Source organism: Eublepharis macularius, chromosome 9, assembly GCF_028583425.1.
Source record: "Eublepharis macularius isolate TG4126 chromosome 9, MPM_Emac_v1.0, whole genome shotgun sequence".
NCBI lineage: Eukaryota > Metazoa > Chordata > Lepidosauria > Squamata > Eublepharidae > Eublepharis > Eublepharis macularius.
In genome coordinates, this window is record NC_072798.1 from 4,297,674 (window position 1) to 4,319,052 (window position 21,379).

At 47.1% G+C, this 21,379-nt stretch overlaps 2 protein-coding genes across 3 annotated transcripts in view; one reads left to right on the plus strand and one right to left on the minus strand.

Annotated features, from left to right (window-relative positions):
* The first annotated feature begins 682 nt into the window (after positions 1–682).
* MEST (mesoderm specific transcript) lies at positions 683–19,691 on the plus strand. Of its 2 annotated transcripts, XM_054988228.1 has the most exons (12): positions 683–740; positions 4,711–4,865; positions 6,862–6,941; positions 7,038–7,115; positions 7,273–7,409; positions 7,602–7,660; positions 9,142–9,182; positions 12,318–12,388; positions 12,530–12,631; positions 16,657–16,733; positions 16,912–16,975; positions 18,483–19,691. In XM_054988228.1, exons 2-12 carry the CDS (start codon positions 4,712–4,714, stop codon positions 18,598–18,600), a joined length of 981 nt encoding a protein of 326 aa, XP_054844203.1. In that variant the 5' UTR covers positions 683–740; position 4,711; the 3' UTR covers positions 18,601–19,691. The 2 variants fall into 2 exon arrangements, with proteins under 2 accessions (XP_054844203.1, XP_054844204.1); XM_054988229.1 differs by lacking the exon at positions 7,038–7,115.
* A 542-nt stretch (positions 19,692–20,233) lies between these two features.
* The window catches only part of COPG2 (COPI coat complex subunit gamma 2), a 33,302-nt gene continuing 32,156 nt past the window's right edge, over positions 20,234–21,379 (minus strand). The window contains exon 24 of the mRNA XM_054988226.1: positions 20,234–20,703. Coding sequence (XP_054844201.1) covers positions 20,573–20,703 — 131 coding nt within the window. The 3' untranslated portion in view covers positions 20,234–20,572. The remainder of the gene's footprint in view (positions 20,704–21,379) is intronic.

Sequence of the window (21,379 nt, forward strand, 5' to 3'; positions counted from 1 at the left end):
CTAGGGGAGAAAGGAAACTCTACATCTCTCTCTCGAGAAATAGCCCTAGAAAGCCTTTTAATGTTTTGCAATCTGCTTTGAATCCTGGCAAGAAGAAAAAGTAGAATATAAATACTATAAATAAGTAAAGCCATTCACAGCAGCACCGGAGGGCAGCAAGTAGGCAGATTTCAAACACAGAGAACATTTTAAAAAAATGCCTAGATACAGTTTATAGAATAGTAGAGTCCAGTAGCACCTTTAAAACTAACCAACTTTACTGTAGCACAAGCTTTCGACACCCACAGCTCTCTTTGTCAGATGCATCTGACGAAGAGAGCTGTGGTTCTCGAAAGCTTATGCTCTAATAAAGTTGGTTAGTTTTAAAGGTGCTACTGGACTCTTTACTATTTTGCAACTACAGACTAACACGGCTAACTCCTCTGGCTAGATGATATAGTTCATAGCGAATCCTACATAATACGCAACCACCACCAGCGTGCCCGACCCAACCTTCCCAGCACACGCGGATGTGCGAAAATCCAACAGATGCACAACCCAACACAATGCCTGTGGCTGTAGTATCGCCTCTCCTCGCTAGGAGGCGCTCGCCCCACCCCTCATCCCGCTTCCAGGCTTGTGCAGAGAGGGCGGGGCGGGTGCGCGGCTCCGAGGACGCGCATGCGCACCTCCTTCGCGCCAGCCTCTTCCCCGGGAGCAGCATGGGGTGCGCCTGACTGTAGCCCCGTCCCGGAACCCAGGTGGGTGTGCGCGCATGCGCGCCTTCCCCAGCCCCTGGAGGAGGGGAGGGCAGCACCCCCCTTTCCTTCAGGCTGCATTTGGGGGGGGGGTCTCGATATCCCTTTTTTGGGGGGAGCAGTACTGTAAATTGTGCAGCCCTGGGGCTACATAAAGGGTTGGGGTGCATTCACTTGAAGAGGGAGGAATTGGGGAGGGGGGGGACTTCCCAGTCCTGGAAGAGAAGCCTGTGGAGGGGGGAGAGGTTTTTTCTTAGAATAGGAAGGGGGGCTTTTCCTCTTAATCCGAACGTGTGGAATGATAATGTTGGCGTGGAGATAGGGTTGCCAGCTTCAAGTTGGGAAATTCCTGGAGATCTGGGGGGTGAAACCAGGAGAAACCTGGAGAATGTGGGGTTTGGGGAGGGAAAGGACCTTGGCATGGCATAATTCCATAAAGTAGCCATTTTCTCCAGGTGAACTGATCTCTGTGGCCTGGAGACCAGTTGTAATTTCGGGAGATCTCCAGCCACTACCTGGAGGCTGGCAATCCTAGGTGGGGAGGAAAGGGGGTGTTTCCTCATTGCTGGGGAGACTGGCATGGAGTGTCTTCGTGTGGGGGGGGGCTTAGATTCAGCCCTGTTGTAGATGTGAAGCTTTGTGCATTGGGGGGTTCCCAAGGGGGACTTGGTAGGCGATGCTGATGGAGCAGGTGAGAGGGGGAACTTTAAGGGGGGGGAATGTTTTATCCCCATATGGGTTTCTGGACATTATAGGCAGCATTTCCAGTTTAAAAAACTGCTGCTCTTTTTTTCTGTGGTGCATCTATGTGGGGGGGGGGGGAGTCCCAGGCAAACTTGTTCCCCACTTTGAGCAGGGCACTAATCTGTTATTACAGGATAGGTTTGGGCCCTCTCCAAGGTTTAGAGTCTGTGTGGGTGTGTGTCTCCGTTCTCCTTTGATTTTAGAAAATTGCACCAGACTCTCGATCTCGCAGGTCACAGTCCAAGAATAGAAAGCTGTGCGACTTTCAGCTTTGCTAATCGGGGTTAAACACTCACCAGCTCAGACAGCAGTTTGGTTCAGCCAATTGGACCTGGTGTCCTTGCCTGGGACGCAACTCTTTAGTTGCCAGGCTTAGCTGTCCCTGCTGTGGCTTGCCCCTCTGAGGCGTTTGGGGGTGTGTGGCATGATTTGCACAGAGCAATGATGCTACAACCCCATCACTGCATAGGCTTGGTGGTGGGCAGGGGGGGGGGCTTTACACAACGCCAATCTAGCAGAGTAAGTTTTCTAGGTTTTCACAACAAAATGACTTTTCTGCCCCCTTTATTCCGCACTAAAATGCATCAGCTGGCAAACCACAACAGTTATTTTTCCTAAGCGATGGAGGAGTAGAATTGGCTGTGGTTCGGTCAATCTCATGCCCTGCAATATTTAGTTGTGGGAGGGGGGGGGTGGATTATGCAAAATCTTGGACTGTTTCCCCACTAATAACCTTCCAGGCACTCATAACAAATCCAGTCCTTGTTACAGCATGATCCAGAGGCTGGAGTACGTTTCCAGTGAGGAAAGGGTAAAGATTGGCGACTTCGGTCTTTTAAAAAAGGACTGGGAGGGTCGCATATATATAAAAAGCTCTATAAAATTATACGCAGGGCAGAGAGAGTGGATTTAGGGAAATTTTGTTCCCCCTCTCCCACAATACTGGGACTCAAAGACAGCCAATAAAGTTGATGGATCGTAGGTTCAACGAGGGGTGAAAATGTGGAATTTGCTGACAGAGGATGTAGTGAGGGGTATTAAGCACAGACACATTTCAAAGGGGATTAGACAGCTTTTTGGAGAAGAGGTCAGTTGGTGGCTATGACCACGGTGCCCTCCACGTGGAGAGGCAGTCAGGCACTGGGAAGCGACGTCTGAGGAAGAGCTCGGCCTCTGTGCCTTGTTTTGGCCCTCCAGGGCAACCACGTGAGACGGCATGCTGGACAAGATGGACCACTTGTCTAATCCAGCAAGGCACTTCTTATATTCAGATCATGAGATCCAGAGTGGTGGGTTTGATGGTTGTTGTGGGTTTTCCGGGCTGTGGTGGGTTTCTTTGGGATAACTGATTCTCAGGTCCACCTGCTATTCATCCCTGCTTAATCTTCCCACCGAAGGCCTGATGGTTTAAGGAGCAAGTGCCTGCTTATTACAATTTGATATCCTCCCTCCAAGGAGCTCAGAGTAATGATAATAAGATTCTACTTATATACCGCCCTTTAGGACAACTTGATGCCACACTTACAGCGGTTTACAAAGCATGCTATTATTCTCCTCCTGGCAATCACTCTGCGAGGTGGTTGGGGCTGAGAGAGCTCTGAGAGAGCTGTGACTGACCCAGCCGGCTTCAAGTCGAGGAGGGGGGGATTCAAACCTGGCTCTCCCGATTAGAGTCCTGCCGCTCTTAACCACCACACCAAACTGGTATTTTTGAATAACATTCAAAACATCAGAGCAGTTGACAAAGTATGTTATTATTCTTATGACAATCACCCTGTGAGGTGGGTGGGGCTGAGAGAGCTCTGAGAGAGCTGTGACTGACCCAAGATCTCCCAGCTGGCTTCAAGCAGTGGAGTGGGGAATCAAACCTGGCTCTCCAGATTAGAGTCCTGCTGTTCTTAACCATTACACCAAACTGGTAGCATGCAGGAGGGATCTTCCCTCCCTTCAGTTCACTCTTGCAAGGACCTTTGAGGTTGAGAGGAAGCGACTGACTGCAGGTCATCCACTGAAGTTCATGGGTGATTAAGGATTTGGTACTGGCTTGCCGCAGCCGTCGCTTGATGCTTCAACCACTGTGCAACACTGTTTGAGCCCCAACTGGATTTCCTGCTTTAATGCCCCCCCACCGCCCCCCCATTGACCTCTCTCTCTCTTGTTTGTAATAATTATCTTTCCTTATTGGCAAGATCCCTCCCAGGCTACTAATAGGATAAGCAGGTCACCTTGATTGAGTAGTGAGGATAATTCCCTGTCTTCAGCCGGAATAGGTTTTATTTCCCCTGGCAGAATATTTAATTAGCTCCTTGCTTATGATGCTGTCCACAAAACATGCACTCCCCCTGTTGATGATCAGAGGTGCGAATCTTGGCTTGTTTTTCTGTTGTTGTGGAGTCCCAAACCAAAAAATGTCAAAGCACACACTGTAACTGGGGGAAAAAATCACTGTATATTTTTTTACAAAGCCAAAAACCACATAACAGAAATTCAGAAAACCTTGCATGTAGAAGAGAAGTTCATCAGTACGTCTTGCATGCAGAGCAGATGTAGGAACCCAGATATGCTCCCCTTTCATATTATTTTTCTTCAGTAAATGAATAAATACAAGTACAATCCTGTATGGAGAGCAAATCCATCTTCAGCCGAAAAGTTTCATCCAACGTTTAATAATCTGTAAATTGTGAAATCCTCATGACCTCTATATGCTTTAATAACCTGTAAATAACCTGTAGATTTAATAACCTGTAAATTCTGAAAACCTCGGGGCCTCTGTATGCTTGTAAAGAGCCCCGTGGTGCAGAGTGGTAAGCTGCAGTACTGCAGTCCAAGCTCTGCTCATGACCTGAGTTCGATCCTGGCAGAAGCCAGGTTCAGGTAGCCGGCTCAAGGTAGACTCAGCCTTCCATCCTTCCGAGGTCGGTAAAATGACTACCCAGTTTCCTGGGGGTAAAGTGTAGATGACTGGGGAAGGCAATGGCAAACCACCCCATAACAAAAGTCTGCCTGGAAAACGTGATGCGACATCCTCCCATGGGTCAGTAATGACTCGGTGCTTGCACAGGGGACTACCTTTATCTTTACCTGTATGCTTAGATGATCACCGTGAAGGTTTTCAACAGCAACCAGTGAAATGGCGAGTTTTCGCCTTTAGATTTAGCTCCTGCCACGTGGGTGATTGCTGATGATGGACGTGTGTTTCTCTCTCTTTCTCTCTCTGTCGCCCTCCTAGCATGCGAGAGTGGTGGATTCAGGTGGGCCTGCTGACCGTGCCCCTTATTGCTGTGTACTTGCACATTCCGCCCCCTAAGTTATCTCCGGCTCTGCACTCATGGAGGACATCAGGAAAGTATTTCACTTACAAAAAACAGAACATCTTTTACAGAGGTAGGAACTCTCTTTCCAAAAGTTTTGCTGTAGTACTGGAAAGGGTGGGGCGGGGAGGGCTCACACAGAAGAACTGGGGGGGATTTTCCCCAAGTCTGAAGCTGATGGTTGAATCGCCAGGTTCGGTGTGTGCATGGGTGCTTAACAACGAGATGGATCTGATCCCAAAATGTGTGGTAGGGTACGAGCTTTCATAAGTCACAGCTCACTTCTTCAGATGGGTATCTGAAGAAGCGAGCTGTGAGTCACGAAAGCTCGTACCCTACCACAGTTAGTCTTATAAGTGCTACCGGACTCTTGCTCTTTTCTGCTGATCCCAAACTATAATTGATTTAATCCTAAAATTATGAAACAGAAGTATCAGAAAGATTATGACGGGGCTGAACATCACATGTGGCAGTTTGGATATGCAAAGTGGTTTTCCACATGTCTAATAACAACAACAACAACATTCGATTTATATACTGCCCTTCAGGGCAACTTAACACCCACTCAGAGCGGTTTACAAAGTATGTCATTATTATCCCCACAACAAAACACCCTGTGAGGTGGGTGGGGCTGAGAGAGCTCTGAGAGAGCTGTGACTGGCCCAAGGTCACCTGGCTGGCTTCAAGTGGAGGAGTGGGGAATCAAACCCGGCTCTCCAGATTAGAGTCCTGCCGCTCTTAATCACTACACCAAACTGGCTCTCCAGACTATAAGAGTAGCTGTGCAGGTTCAGACTAAGAATCCATCTAATTCAGCATCTTGTTTTACATAGTGCCCAAAAAGATGCCCCTGGAAAGGATCACAAGCAGGGCATAGAGGCTGAAACCTGCCCCAACATTGTTGCCCTCAGTACAATGAATGTGTTGGACTCTCTAGTTTGCAGCTAAGTCTGTTAAAGCACTCTGTACACGTGATCTTAGAGCCTAAAGGCATTTGCCCTAAGATCTCTGCTCTACCCCCTGCAACCTACCAGTGGGCCAGTGGCTTTCTCTTTGTATTTGGCTTGTCCGTTTATTGGAAAAGTGCTTTCCTATATTTTGTAGAACTGTGTGGCTTTGTACAGTTGTAAAAGAGACATTAAAGCATGGGGGTTTATCGACATGGTTGGGAAAACTTGACAAATGCTGTGTTAGCAAAACTGGAGATTGGAGATTCACAACTGAAGTCTCTCTTTTTGTCAGCTAAATTTGAGTCTTTCCAAAATAGACCCGGGTTGTAAGTAGCTGTGTTGGTCCAACATCGACATTGGCAGGGTGGATTTGATTTAAATCAAATTGATTTAAATCATGAATTAAATCACCATTTAAATCACTAATCAGTAAGACTAGATTTCAGTCATTCTTTTCTACATAAAGACTCCTCACACGTAGCTCCTTGTGCAGATCTATTCTACTCCCAACAATCTTGTGTTCATTGCATTTTTTAAAACTTAGCACTTAAGAGGCAAGGGGTTGGTTCTGTGTACAAAGATTTGCAAAGGAACAATGGGATTAAGGACTTTTTCTCAGCTGTGTATGTTTATTTTATAACCTTTTTGCTGTGAAGAAGAGGCACGATCTCTGCAGACACAAATTCACAGTTTTGAGAACTGTAAAACCAAGCATCGGTGCTAATATCTTCTAGATAGAAAAATTGCTAAATAATCTTACCGAAACCGCTGGAAGAGCAAGACATTGTGAACAGATTTACGGAATCCGTTTATCAAAAAAATTAAACATTGCATGAATATACAGCCTCATGCGACATAATTAAAAACGGATCCTTATTTTATGATGATAACCTTTGGACTAGAATGTATCTTAAATGTAACATGATCTTTAGATAGATTTTTCCTGAAAAAACATTTTATCAAAAAAATCCAATTTAAATTAAAAAAATAATCCATTTTTTAATTGATTTTTTTAAATCCACCCTGGATATTGGGAGCCTCTTCTTGTTTTAGGCATTTCCCCCACTGTGTTTTCATGGCGGCCCCTGTGCCTTAACTGGCGTTCTGTTCTCTCCTTAGATTCCTCCGGTGCCATCGGCAGCTCGGACGTTGTGGTTCTCTTGCATGGCTTTCCTACCTCCAGTTATGACTGGTGCAAGGTGAGGGAATCCAAAGGGGTGTTGCTGTTTCGGGGAAGGCTGGCTTCTTGTCTGAGGGCTGGCTTCCCTTCTTGCTTCCTCCCCCCCCCCCTACAGATCTGGGAAGGGCTGACCGAGCGATTTCATAGAGTGGTCGCACTCGATTTCATTGGGTTTGGCTTCAGCGACAAACCTGTAAGTAAGTCTTGAAAGATGCTCCTTTACGTAGCAACTTCTCCAGAAAGAACCCAGGCTGCGCATCTTGAGGAATAAGCCACTGAGCATGCGTATGTTGTGTGCTCGTGTGCGTGCCGGTGTTCTCACTGCTGCTGTGTCCTCCCTTTCTAAACAGAGGCCACATCGCTATTCCATCTTTGAGCAGGCCAGCATTGTGGAAGGGCTACTGAGTCATTTGGGTCTCCAGAACCAGCGGGTCAATCTTCTGTCTCACGACTACGGGGACACGGTGGCCCAGGAGCTGCTCCACAGGTGACTGGAGATGCGAAATCTCCGAATTTTATTTTTTTAAAAAACGAAATTTAAAACACACAAGATGAAAAGAAAACACAATGTATACTAAGTGGGTAAAATCCATCGCTTATCGTATTATTCCAAAATACAATAAACTTTGGTGCGAATTCATCTCTGTCTTACGCCGTTCTTTCCCTTTCCTCCACCTAGATATGAGCACAACAAAACGGGGCGGGTTCTTATCAACAGTCTGTGCCTGTCGAATGGAGGTAAAGTGTTTATGGCAAAGAATCCTCCTTTTTTAAAAATTCTTTTTTAAAGATTATTTTAGAAACGTACGTTGTGCATTCTGCAACACTTGAAACACGGCATTAACAACATCCCCAGTGAAAATATAAAACCAAAGATAATGAATGATATGTTCATAATCATCCAAGCCCAAGAGCCAAAAATGCCATCACAGGGAAGCTATCCAGAAAATGCCCTTTGGAAAAAGCGAGGTTCCGGAGAGTCATGGAGGGAGAGCTGCCCAGCACACCTTTCCTGCATGGTTGTCTCCTGTACTTATTTGGCAGACTGTGCCACAGAAATGGGTCATTTCTAGAAGCCCGTGGACCTGGTAGCAGTTAAACATTCCTCTTTCAAAGATCCAGACAAGTTAGCCGCGTTAGTCTGTAGTTGCAAAATAGTAGAGTCCAGTAGCACCTTTAAGATGAACCAACTTTATTGTAGCATAAGCTTTCGAGAACCATCTGACGAAGAGAGCTGTGGTTCTCAGAAGCTTATGCTACAATAAAGTTGCATCTGAAGAAGAGAGCTGTGATTCTCGAAAGCTTATGTTACAATAAAGTTGGTTTGTCTTAAAGATGCATCTGACAGAGAGCTGTGGCTCTCGAAAGCTTATGCTACAATAAAAGTTGGTTCATCTTAAAGGTGCCACTGGACTCTTTACTCTTTCAAAGAACGTCCCTCTAGCAGGTGTAGCTCAGAGCTGTGTGGTTCTTGAAATGTGTGCATCTTAGGTTGTGAGAGCTTTGATTGTAAAAACTGGCACCTAAGAATGTCCTTGCAAGATCAGACTAGAGGCCCATGAGGTTCAGCTTCCTTTTCCCAGCTTGTAGCCAGCCCTATGCTGCAGAAAAGCTTGCAAGGAGGGCGTGAAGGCAACGCTCCCGTCTCTGTGAATTAGTACTTAGAGGTATACTGCCTCTGAAGATGGAGGTTTCATGCAGCTATGCCTAAAAAATGATGAAAGTTGCATACTGGGGCTGCCCACAGACTAGGCTGAGACCTCTGCACTAACTGATAGACACCCCATGCCATACGGAAAATAGGACTTCGTAAATTAGCCAAAAGAAATAACCCCCACCCTACACATGGTTTGATGAGGCCTGAGTAAACTCTGGAAGGTACACAAGTTTGAGAACAGCTGAGAGTCTGTTAAAGTGGGAAAGTGTGTAGAGAGGGGAATTAGCCTTGGAAGCTTAGAGAATCTGGGAGGGGGAGAATTCGGGGGGGGGGTGAACTAGGATTTCCAAATCTTCCCCTTCCACCTCCACTTTTTGAAGGCTAATTCCTTAGTTCGGGTTACTTTGGTACAGGATTTTAGGGCGGCACAGACCAAGTCTTCGCTTGGAACGCGTCTGCTGCTGACCACAACCCCTTTGACTAAAAGTTGTTTTTGTGGCGTGGAGAAACATCACAACAAAACCCCTTTACATCTCCCTGTTTCTTTTTTAATCAATTCCAGGAATTTTCCCAGAAACACATTATCCCAGGTTCATCCAGAAGGTGAGTGGGCTTGCTGAAATATTTATTTATTTTACTTTATTTATACTTTTATGATGAGAATGGAGGTGGTTTAAGGTTCTTTTTTTTTAATCCGCTGGGAATTTTTAAAATCGAAAATGTAAAATAAACCTACATCTGCCTGTATGTTTGTTAACTATGTCACATAATTCCTGTTGCTGTGAAACTTGTCTTTTATTTTAAAGGGAACAAATTCAGGAAGTACCAAGAAAATAAAATAGGGGGTAGTGGTGTTGCTGTGGCCACGAGATCTCATTTCCACATTTCCAGAAAACAAATGTCTATTTCACAGTGCTCCATTCTCAAACAGAAGTTATGTTGGCTATAATAAGGTTGACACCCAAGTATGGAGCTTTAAGATCTGTCTTTTAATGTTGACTGTGTTCTGTTTTTTATGTACTGTCAAAGTGTTGCTTACAATTCTAGTTGCCCCGTTCCCAGTAAAGTTTTAATAGGAAACTTTCCAAACTGCTGCCCGACAGGAAGGATTAAACTTTCTCCAGTTTTGAGATGCTGTTATGGAAAATTTCACCTATTGAATGTCTGTCTGTTATGTAACAATTTAAAGGTACAGAATCCCTGGCAGAACAAAAAGTGGCAATCACAGACACCCAGCTGTATTAGAGGTACCTGGAAAGGTGGTTCAGTAAAACTACCCAGGCAGCTCTAGTAAGTGAGCCAGTCAATATACATTAATATACTTCTTAAGGGAACTCTTGACCTAAGATCCCCAATCCAGAGAAAGAAAAGGAGGCAGTCTTGAGAAGCAAGGGGGTATGAAGAGTGAGGGATGAAGCTGAAAAGACCCGCTTCTGTGTGAGTTCATATCTGTTTTCTCTGTGTCCAGCCTCTCTGTTTTAGAGAAGCATTTCCTTCTCAGTTCTGTATTCAAACCTCGGAGGCCCAGAATTGCCCTGGAGAGGTAGAGGCTCTAAAAACCCCAGCCCAGGTTACAAAGGACAAGAAGGAGGAATTTTGCGTTGCAGCTGTAACTTGTCGGGGGGGAAAGGAGTTCTCAAACTCTCAGGGAGGGGCTGTAGTTAGGAGGTAGCACACCTCCTAACACCTCCTGTCTGAAGAAGGTCCCAGTGGAAGGGCCTTGTGTTTTACAAGGCATTAGGCAACTGCCCGATGATATAAACAAGACTGGGTCATATGGACCAGTGCTTTGATTCAGTATAAAACAGCTTCACTTGTTTGGGATATTATAACCTTGCTTCAAACTCAGCCATCTTCTTGGCTTTAAGCTCGGTCCAGGGGGAAATGATAGAACTATTTATGCTTCTCAGACTCAATCCCAAGATGTATGCATGTATGTTTGTTTAGGTCATTTTCTATGCCACCTTTTTAGAGTCCTCCTCGAGGCGGCTTACAATTTTTAAAAAATCACAGTATAAAAAAAAAAACTACTAGACACAAGCAGCATAAAAACTTATCCATAAAACAGAAACAGATCATTAAAAAGCTAATAAGATAAAACCCTTAATTAAAAGACGGGGTAAAAAATGAGTTTTAGCCTGACTCCTAATAGAAAAGTAAGATGTTTCTAGGCATCTCTTCAGGACTTCCACAGACCCACCTGTCTTACCTGTTAAGGAGAAATAGATAGAAATAGGGGGCATCTGTATATCGGCGGCACCTCACTCCAAATCCCGGGATGACCTTTCCCAGCAGTTTCATGTAGATGTTAAATAATATGAGGAATAAGATGGAACTCTGTAGGACTCCATAGCCTAAATGGAGATGAGCAGCAGTTTCCCACCACCATCTTCTGGAACCTGTTTGTCAAGAGCAAAACCGTAAATAACAACAACAACATTCAATTTATATACTACGCTTCAGGATGACTTAACACCCACTCAGAGCTGTTTACAAAGTGTGTTATTATTATCCCCGCAACAAACACCCTGTGAGGTGGGTGGGGCTGAGAGAGCTCTGAGAGAGCTGTGACTGGCCCAAGGTCACCCAGCTGGCTTCAAGTGGAGGAGTGGGGAATCAAACCCGGCTCTCCTGATTAGAGTCCTGCGCTCTCAACCACTAGACCAAACTGGCTCCCAACCCAGCCAGCCTCTCTAGAAGGACACCACGGTCATTGATATTGAAAGCCACTGAGAGTCTCTCTACACGAGATGAAGAAGCTTAAGTGAAGGGTGATGCAATGTTAGCCGGGAAGCCAAGTTTTAAAAGACAGATCAGACGGCTCTGTCAGTTTCACTTCTCTAGAGCAGGCAAAGATTGTTCCTCAGAGGGTTTGTTTATTTCTTCTTAGCTTCCCTGGAAGGGGAGATGAAATCGACAGAGCCTTCAGGGAGGCAAAGATGAAAGAAACAAACCCTCTGATCTTTGCCTGCTCTAGAGAGGTGAAACTGACAGAGCCTTTCAATCTGTCTTTTTAACTACCCTTCCCGGCTAACATTGCGTCTCTCTTCACTTGAGCATCCTCGTGTAATTCGTCTCATGTAGAGAGACTGTGAGAGGTCCAGGAGAATCAACAGCGATGCCCTCCCGCATCGCTGTCCCAGAGCAGGTCATTGGTCAGTGCAACCAAGGCAGTTTCCATCCCGCAGCCAGGCCTGAATGAGTATTGAAATGGGTCTAGGTAATCTATCCCTTCCGAGACTGCCTGAAGCTGGATAGCCACCAACCACTTGAGCACCTTTTCGAAGAATGGAATATTAACCACTGGGGAGTCGTCGTTTAGGTCATCTGGGTCCAGAGATGCCTTCTTCAGGAGCTCACAACAACCACCTCCTTCAAAGTGGTTGGAACTACACCCTCTCACAGAGAGGCATTTATTACCTCCTAGACGCGGTTAACCCACCCAACCGAGCATGGTGCTATTAGCTGTGTGGGACAAGGGGTAAGACCGGACATGGTGGGCCACACACTTCGAAGCACTTTTCCACTCAGGCCGTATCATCTGAAGGTCATCCATACTTCTAAGGCCAGACTGCACTCCGATAACGTGTTGAAAATACATTTTGTATTCTAGATAACATGGTAATATAACCTTATTGTGACTTTTTTCAGTAGGGCATTTAGAGAGGAAGAGTGTGAAAGACAAAGCCTACTGTCTATTCAAGGGTTATCTTCTCTCTTTTTTGTCTTCCTCAAAAGATTCTCAAAGATGGTGGCCTTCTATCGCCCATCATTACCCGGTTAGCAAACTACTACTTCTTTGCGAGAGGGTAAGTTTTCAGATTAGGAAGTCTCCAAGTTTATTGTTAAGAATCTCATCAGAGAAAAAAATAAAGAACAAACCTCAAGGCCTGTTACGGTTTGAGTCCAAGTCTCCTCCCTTTCTGCAGTGGTCTTCTCATCTCTTGCAGGATCGGGGCCGTTTTTGGCCCTTACACCCAGCCTTCAGAAGCGGAATATTGGGACATGTGGACAGCAGTCCGAACAAACGATGGGAACCTTGTGTTCGATAGGTAAGGCTGCTAGATCAACAGTGCAAAGATAACGGTCTGCTCCGAAGATCACTGTATCGGAGCTAAGCAAGGATCAACCATTCTATTTAGGTACCTTTTTAGGAAAAAGAGATGTTTCCTTTAAATAAGGAATATCGTGCAACTTCTAATTATACAGTGTGGGTTGTTGCCATTTGGGCTGTATGCACCTTGGATCCCCCCCCCCGCCTTTCAATAGAGGTGTTTCAAAGTAGGTTTTGTATTGAGCATCTCCACGTCAAGAACAGAACAGTTCAAGCAGGCCTACAGAATGGAGGGGAGTGATGCTGCAAAGTGGGAGCTGCTTATGGATATGCAGCATGGCTTAAGGCTCTGTGGGCTCTTATTTTGCCCTTCACCACCACCTCTGCAGTTGTGGCCACTTCAAGATGTGCTCTTGCAGGTCTGTAGAACCCTGGATGGTCTGAAAACTTACCTGTTTTAAACAACTGGATGGCTTCCTCAAGTATGAGGGTTGCTCATTTGAATAGGGTTAGCAGGCGGCATTGCCAGTTCCCGGGATTTGGGGCACTCAAGCAAAGCTTACTCGGTGGTCCTCTTAACTTGACAGGGTCAGGGCTTGCTAATCAATTATTCTCATTCCCTTTGGCTTTGGTGCTGCCAAGTGAGACCCTCGTTGTTGTGGAGAGGGGGGTCTTGCAATCTTTGCCAGTCTTGGAGATCTCAACGAACGCCTGGCTTTGATATCCTCTGATGGTAGCCCTGATTTTTTGGCGGGGGTGTATGTGTGGGTTAAGGGTGCACTGCCTTTTTTTTAAAAAAGCCTCTTTTGGTTCAGATGTTTACTGAAAAAGTTAATATTTAAGAGACGTTTTTTTTCATTGAACATGGAAAAGCTAACCATGTAATAAAGCTGCCATCTTGCCCTTCTTTAGTGTAAAAAGGACTTGTATTGAGATTTTGGTGAAGTTAAAATGTAATAACATTTTAATGGATTGTGTAAAAGGCAGGTGACGGATAAACAAAAAGGTCTTTGGTTGGAAGGTAACCTGGTGGCGCAGGGCAACGCTTTAGCAGAGGTTCATTTTCTGATTAAAATGCCACCGATGACCCACAAATCTTACAATTGGTTGGAGTCCCACAGATCTCTTCCCTTTCCTCTGGCACAAAGAGCTGTACACTGACACAGGAGTCTCTTGTGACAGTGAAAGGCTCTGTGCACCAGAGGAGAGCACCAGCATTAGAAAAACAGACCCTTTATCTTTACCAATTAGGCTATAATCTCTTAATAGTAGAACCTGAAAGTGAAAAACCAACCCAACAACCAAAAAGGTAAAGTCAAAGCTAGTTGAGTTGACAATTTACAATCCCAAGATTTTAGTCCAATGGCACCTTAGAGACCAACAAGATTCTGTGTGTGCAAGCTTTTGAGAGTCACCTGTGTCTGAAGAAGGGAGCTGTTTCTCTCGAAAGCTTACACTCTGAAAATCTTGTTGGTTTCTAAGGTCTCAAATCCTGCTGTTCTACTGCAGACCTCCTGCATGGCTACTCACCTATCCACCTGTTGTCGCTTCATGAGGCAGTAAGTTCCAGTGTTCCTTAAAGGGGCATACATTCATTAATCCCATTTGCTGTGCAACTTAGTCTGCAGTTCTCTGCATGCTAACCTAGGTGTAAGTCCTATTGAACGTGCTGGGACTTACTTCTGAATGAACATGAATAGGTTTGTCTTACTTGTTTTTGTTGCGATCGCCAGTTTTATCTTTTGTCAGACAATGCCAGGTTCTTCGGCAAATCAAGGAACTGGGAGCAACGTGCAAGTTCGATGCCCTTCCTTCTGCGAATGTCTCGATATTGAATCTTTTGTTATAGTAAACACACGCCTCCCCCCCACAGCACAGCCTTCTTTGAGGAACACAGAATTGAATGTTCTGTGTGCCATTTAAGCATTGCAAATCTCCTGGGTACCGGCCTGTGGCTCTGCTTTCTCCAAGTTAAAGGCCTCCTTTCAGAACTGAGCAGGAGTATCTAGCCCGCCGATTATCCTGTTTCAGTGACAGAGTCTTTGCTTTGTGTTAGTGGCTACAAATGAGCTTTTCTGCTGGGTCTTATTACAGTTACCTGGAGTAACCTCAAAGGGTGTGGTGTGTGTGTGTCTGAGTTCAATTAAAGTCCCAGGCAAGGAGCAGGTTCTGGTGAGACGTTAGAGACCCCCTCCTCCAGCACGGGAGAGAAACGAAAGAAGCCGTGCATCACTCTTTGGACGACAGGGAGTGGCTCTGCCACGGGGGGCATCCTTCCTCCAGCCCTCCGAACATGCTGCTTCAGGGTGCTCTGCCCTACATTGTAGAGCTTGTCCCAGAATAAGGCAAGGTCAATAGGTTGCTTTGCGTTTATGCTAAACATGACACAGGAAGAGCCCTGCTGGATCAAACCAATGGTCCATTTAGGCCACCATTGTGTATCCTACAGTGCTCAACAGGGAGTCCATAAGCAGCAGATGGAGGCTAAAGGCTCTTCCTCTTGTAGCCACCCCTCCAACAACTGGCCTCGAGAGGTAGACTGCCTCGGAATATGGCAGCTCTACTGAACTATCATTGCAATTGATGAACCTACCTGCCTTATAGGGGAAGGGGAGACACAAGACATCTGCAAGCCAGCAAAGAACATGGTGTACAGGCTCAGGGTCACCTGGGTGTGCTAGTTCACAGATCACAGAATCACAGAGTTGGAAGGGTCTATAGAGACCATCTAGTCCAACCCCCTGCCCAGCGCAGGATCAGCCTAAAGCATCTCTGACAAATATTCATCCTGCCTCTTCTTGAAAACTGCCAGTGAAGGGGAGCTCACCACCTCCCTAGGCAGCTGATTCCACCTTTGACCGTGAAAAAGTTCTTCCTAATATCCAGCCAGTACCTTTGTGCATGCAATTTAAGCCCGTTGCTTCAGGTCTTACCCTCTGCTGCTAACTGGAACAGCTCCTTGCCCTCCTCCAAATGACAGCCTTTCAGATAGTTAAAGAGAGCAATCATGTCCCCCCTCAATCTCCTCCAAACTAAACATTCCCAAGGCCCTCAGCCTTTCCTCGTAGGGCTGTCTCCAGACCCCTGATCATCCTCGTCGCTCTCCTCTGCACCCTCTCGATTTTGTCCACATCCTTTTAGAAGTGAGGCCTCCAGAACTGCACACAATACTCCAGGTGTGGCCTGACCAAGGCAGTATAGAGGGGGACTATGACCTCCTGCGATTTCGATGCAATGGCCCTTTTGATACAACCCAAGACTGTTTGCCTTTTTTGTCACCGCATCACACTGACTGTTCGTATTTAGTTTACAGTCCACTCTTACCCCAAGATCCCTTTCACATACACCACTGCCCAGAAGTGTATCCCCCACCCTGTATTTGTGCTTCCCATTTTTGTGGCCCAGATGTAATACTGTGCACTTATCTGTGTTGAACTGCATCCTCCCACTTCTCCAGAGTATTCAGGTCTTGTTGAATTTTAATTCTATCTTCTTGGGTGTTTGCCAGTCCTCCCAATTAGGTATCATCAGCAAATTTAATGAGCATCCCTTCCACTCCTTCATCCAGATCATTGATAAAAAAATATTGAAAAGTACCGGACCCAAAACCGAGCCCTGCGGCACCCCACTAGACACCTCCCTCCCATCTGATGAAACACCATCGACCACCACTCTTTGGGTGCGGTCCTCCAACCAGTTCCCTATCCAGTTGTCTTTGTGGTTTTAAATTTTTTTATTTTAGTTGTTCATAGTCCACCCTTCGCACTGAAACCCAATGCGGATTACAAAAGAGAAGTCAGCGCAGTCAGGATGAGGAGACGTCTAAAATTATGTAATTGGACTAGGCTTGCAGAAATCTGAAACGAGGCCTAAGTATTAAACACAACATTTTAAATAATGCAAAAAATGGCATTATAGAAGTAGAAATGTAACGTCTGCCACCTTGGGAATCCTGGATTGGGTAGAAAAGTGGCATCGAAATCTTTCAAATAAATACTAAATGTGTTTTTCTCTGCCCCTCAGTATTTTACAGTTCATCAACCAACGGAAGCAACACCGAGATCGTTGGGTCGGGGCTTTGAAATCCACTTCTGTTCCCTGTGAGTAGGAAATGGCTCCCTTGCCATGAGATACTCCACGGCTGGCAGGCTGGGGTGGGGTTGTAACTGCGTTTTTCTCTCTGTGGGGCAGGGGAGAGAATGTGAGGCAGGGGAGAAAAGCTGTGATGTTTCTTCAGCTCTCCTCTGCTCTTACCAATGTCCCCCTTTTCTCTTGCAGTACATCTGATTTATGGGCCGCTGGACCCTGTTAACCCGCATCCTGAATTTCTTCAGCTCTACAAGTAAGCTGGTTGTGGCCGTAAGTGGCTTGACCGTGCAAAGACAATTCCCTGCAAGTGATGCATTTTTTTAAAAAAAATCCCAACAAACAGAGTATTTCTGAGCACTAGCTGAGGAATTTTAGATTCAGAGTCTGCTGATGTCATTGGCCTTAGACGGGTGTGGCTCCAAATAAGGCTGCCTGCTAAAGGGTGCTGTTTTGTTTCCTGAGATGGCTTCTCTTATAACAGCTGCCGGAGGCAGAAATTCAGCAGGTGCCGTTTGTACCTTCACAGCATTTTTCTGCTGGGGAAAGCAGCATCCGTTGCTACTTTCAAGAAAAGCACCACCTGTTATGGAATTGGGGGTGGGGGCTGAGAGGTCTGCTTTTGGAATGCTATTTTTCTTAAGGAAATCAGATCAGGGCTGTGACCACAAAGGGAGTAAGAAAAAGCATGGGTATCATTTCCCACCGGAGAAGCTTACATTTTCTTAGAAGGGGTGGGCCGTCTGTGGAGCTGGGCCCAGGCAAAATGGAGGGTGTCTGGAAGCTTGGCTCTGCTCCCTCCGGCGGCAGGATTAGGCTATATTGAAGATTTCTCCCACTAACCTTGGGCTGAAAGGAAATAAAAGTAAATCCCCTCCTGTCAAGCTGAGCTGCGCTCGTCCTCCAAGTGGTTCAGAAGTAAGCCAGAGAGCTAAACTACACAAGATGCCTGACACCTGGCGGGTTCCTGCAAGTTTACCTGGGAAGTGTAGTCTGGCCAGCAGCAACAGCAGGGCCAGAAGGACGGGAGGGAAAGAATCAGCGAGGGAAGCCCAAAGCTGACAGAGAGGGGACTCCCCTTGCTGACTCTTTCCGTCCCGTCCTTCTGGACCGGCTGCTGTTGCTGCTGCTGGCCCGACTACACTTCCCAGGTAAACTTGCAGGAACCCGCCACGTGTCGGGTGTCTCGTGTAGTTTAGCTCAAAGGCTCAATGCTGCTGAGGAACAAGAGGGGGCTGCAGGATCTGGCTGTGGGGTGCACATGAAGCTATAACTGGCCTCACAAAAAGTGGCACGTCTTTACTAGAATCATAGCCAAGGCTGAAAGCACCCTTTCCTGTAGCTGTGCCAGCTCTGGGTGGTGAACAGGGACTCTTTCTCTAGCCATACCCATTTGCTAGGACAGTGCCCTGGGAGGCCGAATAAGGCGTGTCTTTCCATGCACCTCTTCCTTCTGGCGGTCTCCGGGCAAGCCTCCTCCGAACTGCTCCCAAAGAAGCAGCTAGTTTGGTCCTGCACCATCCCAATAAGTTGTAGAAGAGGGATTGCATATTTTTAATGCTACCCCTAATATCTGCAGTCTGAAGCGATCGCATTTAATGACATCTAGCATCTGTAGGGAACTTAAGAGTGAGTGTCACTGAAGGAGCAGTTCTGCACCACGAAGCGTCCTACGCGGCTGCTGAGGCTGAAGGCTGCAGGGACGCCAGCTCCCCGCCTCGTTTCCCAGGCCTCTTCCCAGAGCTGCCTCTGTCTTTCCACAGGCAGGAGCTTCCCATGTCCACCGTGTCTGTGCTGGACGACCACATCAGCCACTACCCCCAGCTGGAGGACCCCATGGGTTTCTTGAACGCGTACTTGAACTTCATCAACTCGTTCTGAACCACGGACTCGTTTCTCTTTTCACTCAAGAGGGCTAGGAAGCAGACTGAATTCCTGAGGATTCCGCCTTGCAACCAACACTCGAAAACGGTTGAAGCTCCTGCATTTTGCAAGGGGGGGCGATCAAATCTCTTTAGGGGAGGACCAGATGTGGCCTGCTGGCCGGCCCAGCTGCTCTTCTCCCGCCCCCTCCTCCATGCTAGCAGAAACAGGAGAAGGAAACCTCTTCTCCTCCCCTGCCCTGCCAAGGTACTTTTCTGATTCACCTGCCTCCCTTCCTTTAAAGGGCCTAGAGCACATTCCACCTTTGGCAAGAGAACGTGCGCGCCCGTTTCTAAGGCTGGATTGCCCAACTCCCTCCCTACAGCCAGGGTGGAGCCTCTTCTCTCAGGGGAGGGGGAAGGGATCTGGACCACCCCTGAAGAAAGAGTCCGCTTTTTCGGGAGGCTTACTTCTCTGTTTCTTCTCCTGTGTTATTTTAAAGTGTGTGTGTGGGGGGGGGGACAGGATTAGCAGCTGAGAGGGGAGTAAGGAAAGTTACTCCCTTGGCTCCTTGACTTGAGACTGTGCTGAACGGGAGGTGCGCCATCTCCTTTTGGTGGCAAGAGGAAAAAAATGTTCTTTTGCCCCCAAATGGGGGTCCGGAACTAGGGTAAAACATGCTCTGGTGCACTCAGGCTTGGAGAGGGGGCCAGCTGTGGGGGCCAAAGGCACAGCCTGATGAGCCCAACCTGCTTGCCATTCCCCTGAGCATCTGCGCCAAGGCCCTCCTGCATGGACACGGGCGGGTTTGCCGTCCTGCTGCATAGGTTTCCTGGAAAGCGGGGTGCAGGATCCTGGCTCAGAGCCGGTGGCAAAACAGACCCTCCCTATCCACAACGTGGAGCTGTCTGGCTGAACCGTGCGCCCAACTGTCAGCTCCTGCAGGCACGGCATTGTGCCACATCCAGACTGCTTAGAGGGCAGGAGAAGGATGGCGAAGAGAGCGGTTCTTTCGCAAGTTAAGAGTCTGCCTAATGACGCCTCTTTACTTCACCATGTGGAGGGAGGGAGCAAAGGAGAGACTTAAGGCTGCGAGTTTTCAGTGGAGGAAGGAGGGCCTACAAAACCCACCCTCTGCTCTTAGGTACTTCCTGGGCCACTGCAAGTCCCCTGCCCCAATGAGCTACCAGTAGCAATGCAGGGACAGGGAGCCAAAGGCAGAAGTCTCCATGCCCAGCCAGGCTCCTTCTGGCCTGCAGAACTTGTAGGATTCCACAGCCTCCTGTTTGTAGCTGTGGTTTAATTTCTGTTCTACCCTAAACCTCTCTGAGGGGCGCCAGGCAAGCCCCCAACATAAACGGAGGTAGCTTTTCCCCTGTGTACATACAACCACTTGGAGAAAGTTCTCAGGCTATGATCTGTATTCAACCTGACCTACCTCACAGGGTTGCTGTGAGGCTTAAATGCTTCTCTGAGCTCCCTGGGGCAGGAGAGCATCAAAACATAAGGGCAACAGCATTTCCCATCATCTCTCCCCTTGCTCAAAGGAAGAGGTCTGAACTAGGAATACCTCCCCTTGCTGCCTCAAGCACACGGAATACTGCAGTATTGAACTGGCAGCTACTAACAGGATGTATTGCTGCAGCATAGACACTAGAATAATCCACATTTATTTTCTGTTAATAAAAGTCCATTTCAGAGAGAGTGAGCTTCAGTTTAAAAAAAAAAAGTATCTTTTCCAGCTTTCCCGAATGTGACCACTGCTAGGACAGAGACAGTAACTTATACAGGAATGTAGGTGTCTTGCAGTGCGGCCCCGCTACAGTTACGTGGAAGAGAAGGCAGGGCAGCAGCCAATCCCACTGACAAAAAAATATTTGACCTAGAGAAGGGGGGGGGGGAACACGACAGGGCAGACAGATCCTTGGAGTGGCCCACAAGAAAAGACAAGGGGAGATCCCGACATGCTCCCAGGTGCAGCAGCAAGGATTTAACCGACAGAAGCCAAGATGACGTCCACCGGGGTTTCTTCTCTGCTCCGGACGGTCACCTGCATCGTCACGCCATCGCCGAGAGCAAGCCTGGACCTCACCAGTACATCTAAGCCGCCTCTGTACACGCCTGGAGGGAAGCAAGGAAAGTCAACCTTGCCGCTTGAAATCCATTCACACTCATCCAGATGAGAATTATGAGAACTCGTCAGGTGATGGGCAAAATTAAAATAGTGTGTCCAAGCTGCATAGCACAAGCAGGCTTGACACTTTGAGCACAAGACCACACCGACCCTGAACCTGGCTGCAGGTGCACGGTCCCCCGCCGTGCAACTGTGGCTGGTGTGCTAGATGTGGATTAAGCTTTCGAGAGCCACAGCTCTCTTCGTCAGATGCATGTCCTTCCTCCTGTATCTGACAAAGAGAGCTGTGGATCTCGAAAGCTTACGCCACAATAAAGTTGGTTAGTCTTAGAGGTGCTACTGGACTCTGCTATTTTGCTACTGCAGAATAACATGGCTAACTCCTCTGGATAGATGGGGATTGTATTCCGCATTAGCTTTTGGGGGTAGGGGTCAATTTTCTTTACAGCTTGAGAGGACAAGGATTAGTTACTCAGCCTGCCTGCAGTAAGCCAGACAATAAACTAGTGACTCAGGCATCCAGAACTACTGAAGCTAGAGACTACAAGCTTTCTAAATAAAACCCTTGGGGGGGGGGGGAAGGTTCATTAGCAGAAGCTTAGAGAGCAGAGGGAACGAGGGGGAGGGAGGCTGGGCACTCTTGCCGCCAGCCAGCCAGCCAGC